The 20,000-nt window shown below is 41.1% G+C and overlaps 1 protein-coding gene across 8 annotated transcripts in view; it reads right to left on the reverse strand.

Moving 5' to 3' along the window:
* The window catches only part of mecom (MDS1 and EVI1 complex locus), a 138,094-nt gene that overhangs the window by 60,410 nt on the left and 57,684 nt on the right, over positions 1-20,000 (reverse strand). For all 8 annotated transcript variants that reach the window (XM_058413789.1, XM_058413788.1, XM_058413786.1 and 5 more), the window contains exon 2: positions 17,163-17,500. In XM_058413789.1, coding sequence (XP_058269772.1) covers positions 17,163-17,500 — 338 coding nt within the window. The remainder of the gene's footprint in view (positions 1-17,162; positions 17,501-20,000) is intronic.

The raw sequence follows: 20,000 nt of genomic DNA on the forward strand, positions 1-20,000 counted from the left end.
GACAGAGATGTGAGAATGGCTGGACTGCTCAGGCTACTGTAACTGGAGTATCTGATCTTCAGAAATGGCAGTGTTTCACCTTGTAGAATGAAGAAATGATGGTGTTCTGAGAGCAAGCTGAGGTTCTACCCAGAGTCAGCTTCCTGTATTAACACCCAGTGAGGAACAATGCTTTTTGGATGAATGGTAGGTCATTTTTTTCTGACCACTCTGCTGGCTATAGCGCCTCTATCCCCACCGGCAGAAAACTCGAGTGACCCACGATACACAGCATTTAGTGTAACTGCAGCTGTCTTGGAACTTTATCTGATAATGTGCTAGCATTTCTATGAACAAAAGATTTGGACAAAAAGTTTTGCTCTCAAACTTTGGTCCCTGGTTTTGGTCTTTGGTCACTGACATCCATTTTTGTTTTTGTCAGACCGCGGTGTAAACATGGATTAACACAACAAACGGTGGACATCACACTTGCCTTTTTTTTTTTTTAATAGCTAAAAAAGTGAATTTCCATGAACACACACACACACACACATTCACACTGTGTATAGCTGTGTGTCAGATATATATGGTTGAAATGACAGTAAAGCTTCTTGACTTCCCACACACACACACACACACACACACACACAGGGGGACTTTAACAGTGCTGTGACACACTGACTTTTAGTTGCACTAAAACAGACAATGGGCCGCTTAAGTGTGTGTGTGTGTGTGTGTGTGTGTGTGTGTTTGAAAGTGGGATATATGGACCTGTCAAGGAAAATTCCAGTGTTCCACTCATCCCCATGTTCATGGGTTAATGAAGTCTGTCCCTCCCTCAGCAGCACGCTGGCTCTCTGTCTCCGTCGTCATACTCCTCTCCTCCGGATTTATCTCTCTCTCTTCATCAACAAACGACAGCTGAGCGAGGGATGAATAGAAGAGGAAAAAGAGGAGGGAGGAGACGAGCCCATCTGTGTCCGAACTCATAAAGGGTGGAGTTAATAATCATCATCATAATAATAATATTATTATTATAATAACACAATTTCACATTAATTAACCGCCACAGTGACCTATAAACGACCCCGGCTCATCGTCATGATGAGATGAGACAGCAACCGGTTTCCACGGGGTGAAAGGTCAAAGGGCATTCCGGAGACAGGCGGGAGGATTCTACGGGCGGAAAGATGAAGATGAAGAAGATCGCGCTCATCAGTTAGGGAGCAGTGTGTGTAAATCCTCTGTCCATCTGCTCAGCTCTTCACACCCTGGCTGATGATGTCGGAGGAACGAACTCACACTGAGACCGAGTTCACGACCTACCGATGACCTCAAAGTGACCATGAGGAGGTGTGAGAGAATCTTCCTTTCCCTCTGACACACCACACGCTGGCATAATGTCTCATACAGCATTTATACATAGAAGTTATTTTAAAGAGCACTAAGAATAAAGAAAGAAAACTAAAGTCTGAAATGATCACAATTGACACAGGATACTGGATTCTAGAATTTAAACGGATTTTAAAAAACTTATGATTGACGAGTGTGTAGAAAAATAGGACGTGTTCTGTCGTTTTCAGAACGTCATATCGAGGAAAAAATGTTTGAAGGCCACACACACACACACACACACACACACACACAAACAAACAACAAAACAAATCGGACACACTCGTCAGTGATAAAGGAGCAGGAAGTGCATTATTGTGTACTCTGTCTCTGTTTCCAAAACTTTTTTAATTAAAAAATGTAGCTTTAATTAGTGAATTTGATCTCGCCAGAAAGTCCTGAGGAGTGTGTTTAAACTTAACGTGCGATAAGAATACATCAAACACACACAAATACACACGTGTCCGCCCCTTAAAGCTTGCTGCTGTTATCAGGACGCAGCAGCACCGCAGCCCCACACACACTCGCCATCTCCTGCCTCCGACTGGGGTGTGTGTGAGAGGTAGGGGGTCGGTGGTGATGAGGGGGAGCACAGCGGGGTGGCAGAATGCTGTCGGGGCTCAAGAGCAGCGAGCGATTTGGAACACAGCCAGAATTCCTGCACAAATATATTTTTCAGAATACAAAACTTCTAGGAGCTGAAAATCCTCGGCAGGCTCACGGTAACGTTTCCACGCTTCCCTGGAAAGAGCCTTCGTTAAGAGATCGTTCTGATGATTAATGCATGATTAGTGCCTCCAGGTGTTTCCAGAGGTGCGGTGGTGTCTGCATGCGATATCATCTCTTTTACACCAGAACATTTCTGGGAAGTTTCAGTTTCCTTTGTAACTTGTTGGGAATTCACCATAAAAATGACTGAAAACCACCAGCACTGGTTAAAGCGGTTATGAGTCGAGTTACTGTAAAAGCACACACACACACACACACACTCTCAAGGTCATTTTCTGAAAACAGGTGTGGTCAGAGCATCTGCAGCTAATTTGGGCCGGTTTGATATAACTCATGCGGCGTGTGTGTGGTTTCATGCCATGACCAGCAATTTTGGTTTTGAGTGGAGTTGGAGATGAACTGTAATGAGTGTGTGTGTGTGTGTGTGTGTGTGTGTGTTTGTGTGTGTATAGGGGCAGTCAGCCATTTGTCAGATGATTCAGAGTTCAAATACTAATGATGAAACAGCCATCCGAGTTTTGTCATGCTGTCTGAGTGGGTGGGGCTTAGCCAGAGGGAGGGACTTTATCTCCGCCGGTCACTAGCCAATCGTGGCAGTTTGTGAGTTCATGTATGTGGAAGAGGGTAGATAGCACAGCCACAGCCCTGCAGGTAGGCACGTGTTAGTAGCTGCCATGTGATTGGTCCAAGCTGGATGGTGGGCGGGGCTTGGCATGTGTTAGTGATCTACTAGATGATAATTATGATGGCACTGGCAGCGGTGTTCACATTAGAACTGAAATGTTGGTGTACAGATGACAGCTAGTACTTAGACATCAAACTGAATGGCATTGTGGGTAATACGGCATTGTGGGTAATATGGCATTGTGGGAAAATAAGACCAACATAGTGATGAAACTAAAACGTAGTTCAAGATGGAGCTTTCCTTTAACATAAAGGTCCTATAAATTGCCACCTCAGTAACAGACTGGACAATAGAATAGTGTGTGTGTGTGTGTGTGTGTGTGTGACGGAAAGTGTGTGGTCGTTGGTATGCAGGCACACTGAACTGTGAGAACAGAAGCTCGATGTATCTCTTATGAGTGACAGGCACTTAGGAAGGGTTTGTGTGAGTGTGTGTGAGTGTGTGTGTGTGTGAGAGAGAGATGTATATCCAGCAAGTGACAGCTACTCAGCGCACTCGCCCCTATCCTCCTTTTTATTAGCCTAATTAAAAGACCTGCATTTGTCTCTGTGACGACCGCTCGGCCCATCACGGAGTTATTTACCGGCTAGGCATCCATGGCGATCCCGTCGCCGTAACGACCGTCCTCTCTGATTGTTTCTCTGACAACAGAATGCATCATCTTCTCGCTTGCATCTAATATCACACACACACCTGCGCGCAGACACACACTCGGAAACGGATGGAACTGTCGGATATAAAAGCCTATTGTAGCCTTACTGAAGGTAGCAGCCATCAATAAACCTGGCACAGCACTGTGTGTGCGTGTGTGTTTGTGTGTGTATGTGTGTGTGGGTGTGATGGATAAAGCGAGTGACTCAGTGTAAATAGCCCTAATGCCTTATCTCTTATTTAAATGGAGTTCACTTACTTACAATGCCACAGGGCCAATGCTATCTTTCTCTCTCTCTCTCTCTCTCTCTCTTTCTCTCTCTCTCTCTCACACACACACAGACACACACACACAAGATCTCCAAGAGGGATTTATGTGAATCTGAGTTGGCTGAAAGGAGATTTGATGGGAATGGGATAGTGTGTGTGTGTGTGTGTGTGTGTGTGTGAGATGCACCTGATCAGGCTGGACCCTCCCGCCCTGCCTCGCCCCCACCGTTAACAACGGCCCATCCGTTACCGTGCCGACAGGCAGAGTGACAGGCCTATTTGCAGGCCCGGCTGAGCTACTCTTGACTTATTGGATGGCACATCGTCAGGGGCGACGGCCTTGTGACAGCACACACACTTCCATTTGGGTGAAAAATCTGGTTAATTTGGCCAGTGTGTTCAGAGTACTAAAGAGAGGCGTGGCTCAGGTCCTAAATAAATGGGCGTGCCTGTGAATATACACTGAAAATAGAGTCAATACTCTGCTCTCATGAAATCACACTCATTATTCAGAATATAATAGAATATACACAAAACAGAAAGATCTAGAAATGTCTCACGGCCATCAATTGCATCATCATGTTAGTGTGTAAAAATTCATGTGTGTATGTTCATTAATGCCAATCACCAGGCATGCTGATGGTACAGATTATTTGCATTCAGCCCCGCCCACAAAACTCCATAAATGTCAGGTGAAAACGCCTCAACAGTTCCAGTAACGCAGCGAGTCTACTAGCAGAGACACGCCCTGACTCCTCCCCCTTTTATAGCCTAAATTCTCATAAACAGTGAATTAAAACTAGAAACTGGTGCATTAGCAGTGATGTTCTGTCACACAGCCTCATAGCTAGCTAAATTACAGCACAAGTTTTTCATGTTAACATTAGCAAAAGTTAGTTTAGTCAGCTAGTTAATCTGATATCGTTCATTCTTTCTTTCTTTCTTTCTTTCTTTCTTTCTTTCTTTCTTTCTTTCTTAGTTCTTTCTTTCTTTCTTTCTTTCTTTCTTTCTTAGTTCTTTCTTTCTTTCTTTCTTTCTTTCTTTCTTTCTTTCTTTCTTTCTTTCTATCTTCTCTATAATGGCGGACTTTTTCTTCACCAGATGAAACAGTAAGAGCTGCTAGCCTGGAGCTATGTGCTCTTCAAAGCCCTGAGGTTCTCCAGAACATGGAGAGAGCCTGTGTTTGAGGTACATTATATCTTTGGCCCAGAGATGGACAGATTTGAGCCTTTTTTTAATGGTCTTTGTCAAAGTCCTGATTAATTCTCTTCAGAAGTCGCTCCTTTTATCCATCTTTCATCTCTAGTGATGTTTGTGTTGGTTATCAAAGGCAGAAATTCAGTCCTGCAACAGAAATGCTCTCTGACTGACCTGCTAGCATCTGTCTTAGTGTTTTCGTTTTTTGTTCTTTAGAGAAATTTGAGTTATTTTTGTAGTTAATATGTGACATATTAAAAAAAATCATGTTACGTGACTGCTGTTTGTACAGTACGTGTGTGTTTAGTGTCTTAACATTAAACAAGATTAATTGTGTGATTGCTAAGTGACTAATCACCTGCTAAACTGTGCTGTACTTCATGGAAGAAATGTTTTATTGTTCTTTACTGCAGCAGAATGTAGTAAACCGAGTTGTTTTTCTTATACTTTATCAGGACAGGACTTAATGATCCTACAAAACTATTTCTTTTATATCTTTGGAACCGCTTTTCTTTTCTAATTGTGCTTTTTTTTTTTTTTTTTGGAAAATATTATACACGGAAATTATTGTCCAGCATGGTTTGAAACATTCTCACAAAAGATGTAGCGTGAGAAACAAAGAGAGAGAGAGAGAGAGAGAGAGATGAAGACAGCGGTATAACAACTCAATACCTAATTCGTCACTGAGTCCGAAACGAGTGCAATGAAAACCTTCATACTTTCCTTAACAAGGAGACAAAGTGGAGAGGGAGAGAGAGAGAGAGAGAGAGAGAGAGTGAGAGAGAGAGAGAGAGAGCAGTGAGGAAAAGCCTTGTTTTTAGAGCAAACCTCCAGATTTGTGTGAGAACCACACAGGAATGTTTTCCTCTCGCGGATGGCTGACACTCGTGCCACACACACACACACACACACACACACACACACACGGTTTTGGGACATCCAGATTTACAGAGGTGTCAAAGATTTCATGTCCAGAGTTCTCTTGGGTCAAGTCTCCCACATTCTCGCTGTCTCTTAAATACATCCCTCTCTCCCTCCCTCCGTCACACGTCTCTCTCTTTCAAATCGGAGCTGAGAAAGAAAACAGGCCCGTGACTCCACGGCCGACACGGTGGCTGAAAAAGAAAAACACCGAGCCAGAGAGAGAGAGAGAGAGAGAGACAGAGAGAGAGAGAGAGAGACAGAGAGAGAGAGAGAGAGAGAGAGAGAGAAAGAGAGAGAAGGAGAGAGAGAGGAGTAAAAACAGAGAGATGGACTCTTCTCATCCCTCCTACAGTGAAGTGAGAGTTAGAGTCAGAATGTCTGTCTGAATGCTGAAGTCTTTAAACTTCATGTTCTTATCACCTCCACTTATGATTTCACCCATGATCTAATATCGAATATTAATTATTTATTCACATTTTATGCTAATTATGTCTCAGAAGCCCCTCCCACCAAACAAAGAGACACCAAACAAGAGCTCTCAAAATTCTTTTTCTTTCTTTCTTTCTTTCTTTCTTTCTTTCTTTCTTTCTTTCTTTCTTTCTTTCTTTCTTTTTCTTTCTTTCTTTCTTTCTTTCTTGCTTGCTTGCTTGCTTGCTTGCTTGCTTGCTTTCTTTCTTTCTTGCTTTCTTTCTGCTTTATTAGTGAACCTGAGCCCAGCACAACACATATCATGTTGGAAAGCTACATTGCAGTGCTGTTGCACATTGTAATGGCTTATTTTGGGCTGAACAAGAAGATAAGAGTGTGATCACTGTACAGAACTACACTAGTAGAAAACCAGGCGACAGTGTGAAAGGAAAAAAAATCCTCACGCCTTAATAGCTTTTATGCTTTATGGGAATTTCTAAATCACACAAATCAATTCCATTCCATTTATCTTCTCAAATCAATTTCAGGACCTCGGTATTATTAAAGTTCTGTATGACAAGTTGACTGCTTCTTCTTCTTCTTCCTCTTCTTCTTCTTCTTACTATTCTTTTTCTTCTTATTATACTCTTTATCTTATTATTAGTTTTTTTTCTTGTTATTATTACTCATCTTCTTCCTCTTCTTCTTCTTACTATTTTTTTTTTACTTATTATTATTCCTCTTCTTCTTCTTCTGCCTCTCCTTTTTCTTCTTCTTTTTATCATCATTATTATTATTATTATTATTATTATTATTATTATTATTACTCTTCTTCTTCCTCTTCTTCTTCTTCTGCCTCTTCTTTTTCTTCTTCTTTTTATCATTATTATTATTATTATTATCATCATAATTTATTATTATAATAATAATAATTATTATTATTATTATTACTCTTCTTCTTCCTCTTCCTCTTCTTCTTCTTCTTCTTCTTCCTCTTCCTCTTCTTCTTCTTCTTCTTCTTCCTCTTCTTCTTCTTCTGCCTCTTCTTTTTCTTCTTCTTTTTATCATTATTATTATTATTATTATCATCATAATTTATTATAATAATAATAATAATAATTATTATTATTACTCTTCTTCTTCCTCTTCCTCTTCTTCTTCTTCTGCCTCTTCTTTTTCTTCTTCTTTTTATCATTATTATTATTATTATTATTATTATCATCATAATTTATTATTATAATAATAATAATTATTATTACTCTTCTTCTTCCTCTTCTTCTTCTTCTTCTTCTTCCTCTTCTTCTTCTGCCTCTTCTTTTTCTTCTTCTTTTTATCATTATTATTATTATTATTATTATCATCATAATTTATTATTATAATAATAATTATTATTATTATTACTCTTCTTCTTCCTCTTCTTCTTCTTCTTCTTCTTCTGCTTCTTCTTATTATTATATTTTGATGTAATAGTTTTAAAAACACAAGCAGATTCTTTCTGCCAGCCAATCATCATCCAGGATGAACTCAATAAAACAAATAAAACAGAACTAATTCCTGGTTTTATAAAGCTTAAAGAAATTGTCAGAAATGTTAACATTAAAAAACTTACTGACAAAAAACTATCTAGACTCTAACATCATTGTGTAAAACGTATTACATGTTAATATAATGTCTGTGTCACTACAGTCTACACACTTCGATGTTAATCTGTTTCATCTTCGTCGAACTTACAGCTTTTCCTCACTTTTATTCAGCTTTGTTGATAAATTACTGATTTATTTATTTATAAATTTATAAAAAAAAAATTAATAAATTTTTTTTTATAAATTTATTTATTTTTTTCGGTGTCAAAAAATGTTCTAAATAAACCGACCTTTTAAGAGATTTGAAACGTTTGATGAAATGAATTTGTCAAATGTTAATTCCTGAAATTTCTTGAATTCCTCCTTAAATACTGAGTAATGACAGTAAAATCATTTAGTAATTAAATAAATAACCCTGGCGACTCATCACTATTACGCTGAAAGAAAAATAAACAACTGTTTAAGTGATTAGTGAATTAATAGTAAACGTAAGAACATTTAAGATTCAACTTTTGTAAAGCTTTTTGCTAAGTAAGTAAGTAAGTAAGTAAGTAAGTAAGTAAGTAAGTAAGTAAGTAAGTAATTGTGCATTAATTAAGCCACCTGAAACACTCATTCTTACTGAAACAGATTCAGTTTCCTTCTCTTTTTTTTTCTCCCCAGCCTTTTTTCTCTCCTTCTCTTTCACAACCTCGGCTCTTGGCTCATCTCTAATAGGCCTGAGTGTCTGAGTGTCTGGAGCAGGCTGGCAAGCCATCAGAAACCTTCCTAAACCTTCACCCTCGAGTAAAAAAAAAACCCACAAAGGGTTTTTTCTGTCCCCCGCAGGCAGCCGTAGCGTTACAGGAAGTTGCTGCTGATGATTTATGGTTGCGTGTCCTGGGTGGCAGCTGGCTGCAGTCCCGCCGTCAATCAAACCGGGTCCGAGAGCACCGGCCAATGGCGTGGCTTTCCCTGCCTGGTCTAGCAACAAAAAAAAAGACTACAATGGCCGTCGTTAGGAGAGAGAGGGAGGGAAGAGGGGAGTCGCTATGGAGGAGAGGGGGAAAAAGAGACGGCGAGAAAGAGAGAGAACAATCAGGAGACGAGAGAAGATGGATGTGTTCTGGCCCGCTTTTCATGGGGAAGCCCTGGAGCTCTGTCTCTCTCTCTCTCTCTCTCACACACACACACACACACACACACATGCTTACACACATTATACCACTTTCTTTCTTTCTTTCTCCTGGAAGGTTCTAGAACACTGACAAGAGCTTTGTTTGAAGCAAGTATTCTTAGAAAAGTGTGTGTGTGTGAGTGTGTGTGTGTGTGTGTGTGTGTGTGATTGAGCAACCTAGCAAGATGTTAATGTGTTGAGACTTCAGAAGGCTCTCGCTGCCCGGCTCCATCAGCTCAAACACAGCGCTGAGCCCAACACGGACACTGCAGAAAGTGCCAGCAAATCCCGCATGATGGATCGATGCAGACGTGACAGACAAGAGGGAGGCAACCTGTGGTGTGTGTGTGTGTCTGTGTGTGTGTGTGTATGTGCATAAGTGTGTGAGTGTGTGTGTGTGTGTGCGTAAGTGTGTGAGTGTGTGTTTGTGTGTGTGTGTGTGCCTTTGTAGGTGTGTGTGTGTGTGTGCATAAGTGTGTGTTTGTGTGTGTGTGTGTGCGTTTGCATGTGTGTATGTGTGTTAGTAACTATGGCCCAAAATTCAAACATTTTTTTTGTACGTGTCTGGAAAGAAATCTAGACATTTAAAAATCTAAATCTGGAATCAATCTAGAAACAGCGAGCCGTTTTGGAGATTTTGTGATTTCTGTGGAAATCTGTGTGCTAATATTTCTGATGATTTATATCCTTACCAATGATGTAATGATGATGTATGAATACTTAAGTGCTCTGAACAGCGTGTAAAGGTCCCGCCCCCTGGGGGTGTGTCTTACAGTAGCAGCTCAGTAGCAGAGAAGGAGTTTTCCTGCTCACTGTTCACTAATCCAACTGTGCCTTGCTTTGGGTTTTTAAGTTTCTCCACATCCATTTAGTTCAGAATGCAGACCTAGAATTGTACATTTCATCTGAGAACTTAAGATTAGCTAAAAAAAAAAAAAAAAAAAATCATATAGTTCTGAACGGTCATCATTCACACAGCAAGAAGGTCCTGGGTTCAAATCCCGGGCCTTTCTGTGTGGAGTTTGCATGTTCTCCCTGTGCCTGCGTGGGTTTACTCCGGGTACTCCGGTTTCCTCCCACAGCCCAAAAACATGTACATTAGGTTGATTGGTAATTCTAAATTGCCCATAGGAGTGAGTTTGAGTGTGTGTGTGGTCGTCTGTCTATATATGTGGCCCTGTGATGGACTGGAGACCTGTCCAGGGTATACCCCTGCCTTTCGCCCAATGTGTGCTGGGATAGGCTCCAGCAGATCCCCATGACCCTAATTAGGTATAGAAAATGGATGGATAAACGGTCATCATTTATCATCATTAGATCAAAAAATGAAGGCATTTCAAAGGAACTATTCAAATTCAAATAAAAAAAAATATTTATTTTTTTAATTCAAATAAAAAAAAATCAATCTAATTTAAGGCATGCAGAGTAGTTAAAAAAAAATAAAATAAAATAAATAAAATAAATAAAATAAATAAACTACAATTACTGTAATGTACTGTAGTCCGTTAGTGTGAAAAGCTTGAGTAAACATCTGTATAAAATATCTGTAAAAGTAAACATCTGTATTAAAGTATCTATTAATAAATATAAACTGTTTAAATTGTGAAAAAAAAGGTATTGCTTCATAGACGAAACAAAAGATGAGGAAATAAATGGATGCATTTATGAATAAATGAAACTTAAAGTGAGAATATTGTTGTGTTGTATGTAAACACTGGTATGTAGCAGCTATGAGCAGGAACTGAACTCTGGCCTGGTTTCTCTGGAAACACTTCCGAAGTTCCTGTAACAGTTTGTCAGGTGGGAATGTGGTGAAGCTTGAGCATAGGGTTTGGATCTTTTAGGGTTTGAAAGTAAAAGCTAACATTTCAAAACATAATAAGCAGCTTTCCATATGGAAATCCCACAAAAGCCCAGTATATGACATATATAGAAGTGTAACTTCCACAACCCACACACAAGTGTCTCACACACACACACACACACATCATAACACAACAACACACACTGCGGGGAAACGTGATAAATATCGAAGTGTCACGACGTTTATAAACAAACTCAGGTTACATAAACGAGGTCCAAACATTCTGGATTAGGTTCAATGTTAATGATTTACGGTCCTGTGTAAACGTGTGTGTGTGTGTGTGTGTGTGTGTATGTATGTGTGGGCACATGTGTGTTATTATTCCCTAACAGGTTAATATGAGCCACATGACAGCAACTCTTAAAGACTCATTTGGGCCAAAGCACATACACACGCTGTCTGCTTTTTGTCATTGCTCTGTAGACTGCTGCCTTTGTGTGTGTGTGTGTGTGTGTGGGTGTTTGAGAGAGAGAGAGAGAGAGAGAGAGAGAGCTTGTGGATGTATGAATTTAGTCCTTAGCATGATAATGAGGCTCAAACAGGCATTTTGCCATGAGGGTCATGTGTGTGTGTGTGTGTGGGGGGGGGGGGGGGGTCGTGCAGAGACAGAGTTATGAGAAACTTATAGCTTCATTATTTAGAATTTATCCCTTTTTGTTTCTCTTTCATTCTCTACCTCTCTCTGTCTGTCTGTCTGTCTGTCTGTCTGTCTGTCTCTCTCTCTCTCTCTCTCTCTCAGCAGGTAACTTGTAGCTGTGTTAAGTGACTATGAATAAAGGAAGTATTCCTCAGGAGGGGACTGTGTGTGTGTGTGTGTGTGTGTAAGAACATGTATAAATGTGTGTGTATGTGCATGTATGTATCTATATGTGTGTGTTTGAGTGTGTGTGTATGTATGTGTACAAATGTGTGTATGTGCATGTATCTATGTATGTGTATGTGTGTGCATGTGTATGAATGTGTGTATGTGTATGTATGTGTGTGTGTAAGGACAAGTATGAATGAATGTGTGTGTGTATGTATGTATGTGTGCAGATTTCAGTTCTGAGTGTCGTGACCTTATTAGTTTTATGAGATCGAGGGTCTCAATTAGAGGCTCATCTGTATTAGCAGGTTAAAGGAACTACTGCTTAGTAAGCACTGTAGGTGTGTGTGTGTGTGTGTGTGTGTGTCTGTATACACAGCTGCCTCGATGTCTGCACTGTTTCATGAGTCAGTTGTCTTTAATGCCATGTTTTTGCCAGTAGGGTTCAGGGGGAAACACAGCCAGGTGTTTGTTCGGTTTCAGTGGAAATCACAAGCCACCATCATCACTTACTCCGTTTAATTCCTGGGACTCTTCTTACTGTTTATCCTGACTGACTTCTCACCTAATTCTGAAAAGTTTGAACCCAAACCTCAGGAAGTGAGAAAGAAGCAGGCGTGTAAAGAAAATCTCATGGAATCTTTTCCAAACCGAATGTGATGTGCTGTGAGTGGATTGAGTCAGAAACAAAACAGCAAAGGCAAGGTAGAGCTCGGAAAAATATCCAACCATGTTATTCAACTCTTTCTCACTGCAGATGAACCAGGAGAGATTTCACACACTGATCCTGTGCACCTTCCTAGAGAAGTCACTAATAATGTTTTTTAATCAAATCTATAAGCCTGACGATACAGTTAGCTCATTAGCGCTAGGTAAATTGAACGCACACATGTACATGTATCTTAAATTTGTGATTAATCTCCAAGTACAGCAAACACAGCGTAAATAAGCACATGGAGGTGGAGAAGGCATCAGGGTTCGATTCAAACAGATAAACGCTGCATATGTGGCTGCAAATCTCACACACTCCTGCTAATAATATGAAGAAAGAAAGAACAGAGAGAGAGAGAGAGAGAGAGAGAGAAAGAAAGGATCCATATTTTAATCTGCAGAAACCTGCTATTTGTCCCATTGTCCTAACTCAGCCACCTGTCTCCGTTCGTCTCCATCTCCTGTCTTCCTGTCTCTCTGTCTGAATGCAGGAGTGTGATGGGTCATAAACCCACATGCGATGGTTTTAGAAGTGTGTGTGAATGGTGTGTGTGGGTGCACATGTGTGTGAGGTCAGCGGAGCTGTGTCTCTGAGACAGGGATTAATCCTCCTTTCTGTCCCTGAAAAAGCGGCTGGAGACAGAGAGGAGGAATATATCAGAGCAGAAGAATAAGGGAGGGAAAAGAGGATGAATATTTCTGAGGGTGAGAATGACAGATCCGGAGAGCGAGAGGGAACAGAGCGGAGTGACAGACAGAAGGAGAGAGAGAGAGCAAGAGAGAGAGAGAGAGAGAGAGAGGAGTGTGGATGGATGCAGGCAGACTGAGGAACCCTAATCCTTCACTTCTATTCAAATACACTCTTAATCTCCGAGCAGGTCTACACACACACACACACACACACACAGAGTTAATCTCCAACCATGTCTGAAGCTAGAAAGGTGCACAAAGGGCCTTGACACCCCCCAACACACACACACACACACACACAAACCTCTCCAGGTCCAGACTTCCCACACACTCCACTGAGTTAAAAGTTCTAATCTTAACAAATCTCACTAACTCTTCCTAATACACAACCTCTAAATCATAAATCAGTGACACTGATTGTGTGTGTGTGTGTGTGTTTTGATTTGTCAGAGATCAAAAATTCCAAGTCATTTGAAGTTCTCTCGTTACTTAAAAACAGTGATGCAGCGGCGCTTTAGTCTGTCCAGCTCTCTCACCTTCTCATCAGTACACAATCAGACCAACTCCAAGCTAATTACACACCTGCTTTATATCTAGCATCTCATCCAAGGTGGATTCCCAACTCCTTCCCAGAATTCCCGGGATAGGATCCATCGGATTCACCAAGACCACATCAATAATGGTAAATAATTTTACCAAAAGGAACAAAAAAAGGTGAGTGCTTTAGATAGCTAATGATATTATATGATAATCCTATTTACATGTGTGTGTGTGTGTGTGTGTGTGAGAGAGAGAGAGGTTCTTGGTTTATTTACTGAAGTCATCTTGACTCATAACTCAGTGGCCCTGTAGCCATAAACCACTCATACAATAATTCACACACACACACACCAAATGAATAAAGGTTGAAATTTATGATGATGGTGCAGAAAGCTGGTGGCCTATCTCTGGAAAAGTTCCTTCAGAGTGGGTAGCCGTAATCAACACACACACACACACACACACACACACAGAAATTCCCACAGCATATGCATACACACAAATTCTCTGGGCTTGACCGTCTGTCACAGTGACACGTACGCATACGCTCTCCATCAAACCCCTCCAGATGGGCGGGCACTTTATCGCTCCCTGGGCCGCTGACATCACCCCCTCGCCGCCGACAGAATTGATGATGAAAGCAAACAGATCTATCTTAAGTTACATTTACCAAATCAATTTTATTTTAACAGCCTCTTGCATATTGGCATATTGACGGCTGCTCGCGCTCCGAGGGGAGAGAGAAAGAGAGAGAGAGGGATAGCGAGAGAGGGGCAGAGAGTGGAGAAGGCAGACCATGGGGTGGGGGTGTGGGGTGATGGTTAATAGCGTTTGCCATATTTAATGCGCCGATGTCATCGTTGAATATCCTCTCTGAATAATGTGGCACTTCATCATAAATTCTTTACAACTTATTTACTTAATGGAGAGAGTTATGGCCTGCTGACAGCCAGCTAATTAAACATAGTGATACAGTGCAGCCCGCCTCCATGTCATCCTCTCCCCATCCCTCTCTCTCTCTCTCTCTCTCTCTCTCACACACACACACACACACACATACAAAGTCACAAAGACTCTTCTCTCTCTCTCTCTCTCTCTCTCTCTCTCTCTCTCTCTCTCTCAGACACACACAGTCCTATCTCTCTCTCATTCAATCTCTTCAAAAAACAAACACAGACGCACATAGAATGTCTCTCTTTTCTCTCCCTCTGTCTCTCTTTTATTGTCTTTCTTCCTCAGTGTCTCTCACTCCCTGTCCACCTCTGCCTCTCTCTGTCTTTCTAACTCTCTTTCTATCTCTCTTTCCCTCTCTTTGTCTCTTTCTCTCTTTTTGAAAGTCACACAGTCTCTTTCTCACACACAGTCTCTCTCTCCCTCACTCTCTCTGCCCAGACTTTTAAATACATATCGTTCAAGCATGCAATAAATTACTGCTGGATTAAAATTCATGAAACCGTTTCTCCCCCCTTTTTTCCATTTTTTTTCCCATGGAAATCAAAGTAGAGAGAGAGAGAGAGAGAGAGAGAGAGAGAAAAGGTAAAAAAAAAAGTGCAAGTGCAATTCATATAAATCTACTAATGGCGGGACAGAGACTTTTTCAATCATATTAAACTGCAATGTTTGCCTACGCAGGATTTCTGCTTGGTTCAGATTTATCACTTGGAAGAAAAAAAAATCAAAAACAAAAAACCCTCTCATTGTGTAAATGACTTCAGTAGGAAAGTACTATAGAAAATAATAAAGCATTTAAAATAGCAGTTGTCTCAGAAAAAAAAAGAAACATCTGAACAAGTGCAACAGCAGTGAAGTAAAACTGACCAAAAGTCATTCAGGTATTAAAATAAATAAATAAATAAATTTAGAAACTTTTCATGCTTCAAGAAAGTTAGTTAAATGTGTTGCTGTATTTAAAATTGTACAAAGAAAACCTCTTTTTAAAACAATTGCATTAAAACATCATACCAATGAAGCGTCGCTGACATGGTGCTAAAGGTTTTCCCAGCAGCGCCGCGCCTCAGTGTATTGTCGGTTGCTTTGGGATAATGATTTTCTCCTCACAATTCACACAGAGACGATTTGAAACTTCAATTAGCCTGATACCCTGCAGCGACCCTTCAGGCCAGGCCAAATTAGCCTACGTTGACCCTGCCCAAGCCCGCTCTCGACCTTTCACCTTGTCTTGTGACCCTGGCTTTGATTAAGAGTGGACTGACTGGTGTCTGATAGACGGCGGTGGACCTGCTGGAGGTTGAGGGGGTGGTAATACTTTAACGTGGTAAAAGGACGGATTTACGAGCTCGGATTTTAATCGAGCTGGTCTGCGAGTCGTGACATCACCAGGACACACGGGTCCAGCTTTAACACACGGCAACCATGACGACATTCAAAGCAACAGAGAGGACGGAAAAAAACAACAATGTGAAATGAGGTTAAAAGCTATAGAAGCAGAGGGAACGTGTTTATGATGCGGGTAAAAGTTAGGGAATGATGACAAGTTCATTTGCTTCCTTTCTTATAGACATGGCTAAAGCTTCTAAACAAGAAAAAGTGCAGCCAAGAGCAACATGTAGCACAGTCAAGGACAGGAGACATCTAAATGGTGACCGAGCAAAACATTTCAGTGGATCGGCATGAGTATTTTCTGGTGCAGAGCCAATCACAGAGAAGGTGCTGTATGTGAAATATTTATCTGGAAGCAGATCAGGGAAGGTCTGATTAGTGAATTAACAACATGGCTTCCTTTAATAAAACTTAATAAAAATATTTACTGAAATGTTTACGGTTTACTGGTAATGTCGGAGCACTTGAGCGGTGAGTTAGAATCCCAATAACACCAAATCTAGCAGTGGCTGGGAGCCAAGGAAATAATATTGTCCATGAGTTCTGGGTGGAATAGCATACTGACTCTCCCTCTTTCTGCTGTCAATCACAGCAACACTAACCAATCATGGGTGTCTGTGAGCTCAGGTATGTGAAAGAGGGCAGACAGAACTTTCCTCTGAGAGTCAAAACCTACCCAGTTCCACCAATTGATGTCTTACTTTGAATCATTAACTTATTTTTGAATGTTTTGTTGGTGGCTGAACCTTTACAACTGGTGACAAACTATCATCTTACACTTTAGATTTGTGAGGACCTCGATCTGACCCTTGGAGGAGCAGTAAAGGAATTTTGCGAGATGTTAGTGAGGTGGGTGAACAGAACTGTGCCATCTAATTGGTCTCATTATTGTCCAATAAACTTTCTTGTAAATGTGACTGATGGAATCATGCTAATTACCTAAAAGCATTGCATAACTAATGGAAGAGGTGACCACATTATTCAGGATCTGGTGTACTAAGAATTCTCGTAAGTTCTTTTATTGCCGTGGACACAGAAGCCTTTGTCTCTTTAATAAGTGTATAGTGGTGAAGCAACTTTGGTCCATGCAAAATTTACAGGAATTCTAACAACCAAGAACAATTTCCACTGGAAATTCATATAAATGGAGCAAGAAAAGCTGCTACCACAACCACCAACCTCTAACTTTAATTGAAAATTTGGCAAATGCTTTCCTCAGATCTAACATTTGCTCCTACCTCCCAGTCCTGTCGACGATGACTTCCCTCAAAGGGTCCGAACTCCTCTCCGACCTCCAGCCTCCTCTTGCTCCAGATGCCCAGGCTGCCAGGTGAAACGCTTGACTCGTGCAGCTCGAAGTCTGGGGGCAGAGATGGTGCTGCCTCCTCATCGTCCAGGTACATGGGTGTGTGGAAGGAGGAGTTGAAGCAAGAGTCCACTGGGGAACTTCTTTCGCATAATACACTGGACGAGTGGACGCTATTCGAGGTGATTAATGGGACAGGGTCTCCGTCGGACGCTCTCCCAGCTTCCTCCAGGACATCAGAGGGGAAAAGTGGGAAGTCACCTTCATCACCTGTAGAGGATGAGATCATTTTTAACAATTATGCCTTCAGGATTGCTGGCTTTGGGACATTGGGTCAAAGATGCCTGTCGGTTTGGTGAGTGCAAGTTAAAAACATGTGTAAAGAAACAAAAGGTGATAAGGATTCTACTTGTTAAGAGATAGGGCTCTGGATTAGGGCCATGCTGACATCCCACCCACACACACTTGTATCGCTGCCAATTTGGCAAGAGCTCGAGTTAGTCCATGAGTGCTAAGTGCTAACTGAGTGTGGCCACATATGGGAAAATATACATCGCTCCAAACAAAGGTATTTGAGCACCAGTTAAACAAACAGGGGGAAGAGGAAAGTGGTTAGTGTCTGTAATAACAGTCTGAGCAACTTGCTGAGAATGAGCCTGCTGATTGTGTCCTCTCTGTACACCCTGTCAGACACCTCCTCAGGAGCCAGAGCCAAATGTTTGGCAAGGGAATCCCCAACGGGAAGATTGAATTGCCTTTAGTGTTGTCTACATTGTGTGGCTCCCAACACTCATACTTCCTTTTTTTAAAAACATTTTCCATCCAGCCCTAGTGACGGGGAATCAGAGCAAAAACAGCGGACGTTTCAGCCAGCGAGGTTAATTGAAAGTGGAGAAGAGAGGACGTTGTCTGTGACCTGTAACCTTTTCCTTGGTTCGGAAAGGAAGAGTAGCACGTGGCTGATGAGAGGATTTTGTTACTGTCTCCACTGGAGCTCCTATATCTGCTGTCCTGACTCATCATATCTACTCACCGAGAGGTCAGGGCCATTGCAAAATTCTGAGACGGATGTCTGTACATCTCATTAGCAACATCTAGTACCGAGGTAGGCTAATCAATTGTTCTCACACTAACTACATTGTTACTACGAAGCTAAAAACTACCAATAGGAGGATAGCATGGGTTTACACAAGAATCATGCTACGTCATAGTGGTGAAATGTAAACAAATCATGCTAATGGACAAAAAGAATGACCTCAAGCTTATTTTGGTGACTCTCACCAGTGCTGTTGAGTGATGATGTTAACAAAACACGGCCGTTTGCCTTAACCACATGTCTATCATTAGATAGGATTCTCATCATATAGTCTGACAGGAAGAGTCCACATTATAGAATACGAGCAAAGATTTTATTGGGATGATCTTGTACAGTGTGACAAGTACTAATCGTAGACCAGCTTAACACACTTGGAGCTAACCTACTGCGAATAGGCCAGAGTGGAGCTAGCGTGCTGTGGCTAGTACGCTGTGGCTAACAGGATGTGACAGGTAGTGGTGAGTGCTAATGAGGAGTGGGCACATCCTCCTGTCTCTGTACATTCCAGTGTCACAGCAGGGCAGCTAGCCTACACACACACACACAGACACACTAGCTTTCCAACAACAGCTGAGAGCAGGTCAGGCACTCTCACTCTAAGCCGAGGCTCTGTTAAACATATGAAACCATAATGTTAACCTCAGCTATGCTGTTTAAACATCATTCAGCCCCAGAACGAAAGCCTGCCACAGTCGCCAAGGCTTTTAAGGGTAACCCAATCCGCCTTTCACTAGCTCCCACTTCTCACTACTTCATTCCGCCTCTTAAAATTGAGAAGGGAAAAACCCAATCCCCTCGTCATGTGCCACAGTGGCTGTTCAATTTTGAGCAATAAACATACTAGTTTCAGCAAAAGGTAAACATCTGTAAAGGAAAACGGAGTGAAGTGTAGGCGGGGTTCACGCTCTAAAGACCAGCAGCGGTTTCTGTCTTACATTTCTGATAACTATCAGGGTTTGGTCAGTTTTAGCCATCAGGGATTAGCAAAGGTTGACTGAGTCTTAGCAATTTTTTCTTAAAGGGTATGAATCCAGGATATACAATCAGCTGTTTTTTTAGAACTAAGTCAAGACATGCAGTGTTTCCATACAGGAAAGTAGAATTCATTTCCTTGTACTTATCAACAAGAGCTTTTCACAGAGATAAACACCACACACAACACACACAAGCTCAGCTTACTGTCCTTATGAGGACCTTTCCATGACATAATAATGAATGCAGCTAAAAATGCAATGACACACCAACCAACTATTGAACTACAAAAGACATTTTTGTCTGTAAAAGAGCAGTTTTATGGAGACCAGCCAAATATCCCTACACGGTAAAACAAAAATCTGACAAACTTGTTGCTACCATTGTGCAGACATTTACATCGGAAAGATACATACACACACACACACACACACACACACATGGCTTATTGTCCTTAGGAGGATCTTACATATACATATATACCTTACCCTAGTCTTTGTGGGGACCAGTCAAATGTTTCTATTTCTGTCAAAGATATAATTGTGGGGACATGTCATTTATTTACCCCATTAAAAGGTGACCTCAGAAACGTTTGTCTTGTTTTTGTTTTGTTTGAAATAAATGTAAAAATTTATTTCTTAATTAAGACAAATCTTACTTCTAGGGATTGTTTACCTTTTATGATAAAAGTAAATATTTCAC

This window comes from Hemibagrus wyckioides, linkage group LG17 (assembly GCF_019097595.1).
Source record: "Hemibagrus wyckioides isolate EC202008001 linkage group LG17, SWU_Hwy_1.0, whole genome shotgun sequence".
Lineage (NCBI taxonomy): Eukaryota > Metazoa > Chordata > Actinopteri > Siluriformes > Bagridae > Hemibagrus > Hemibagrus wyckioides.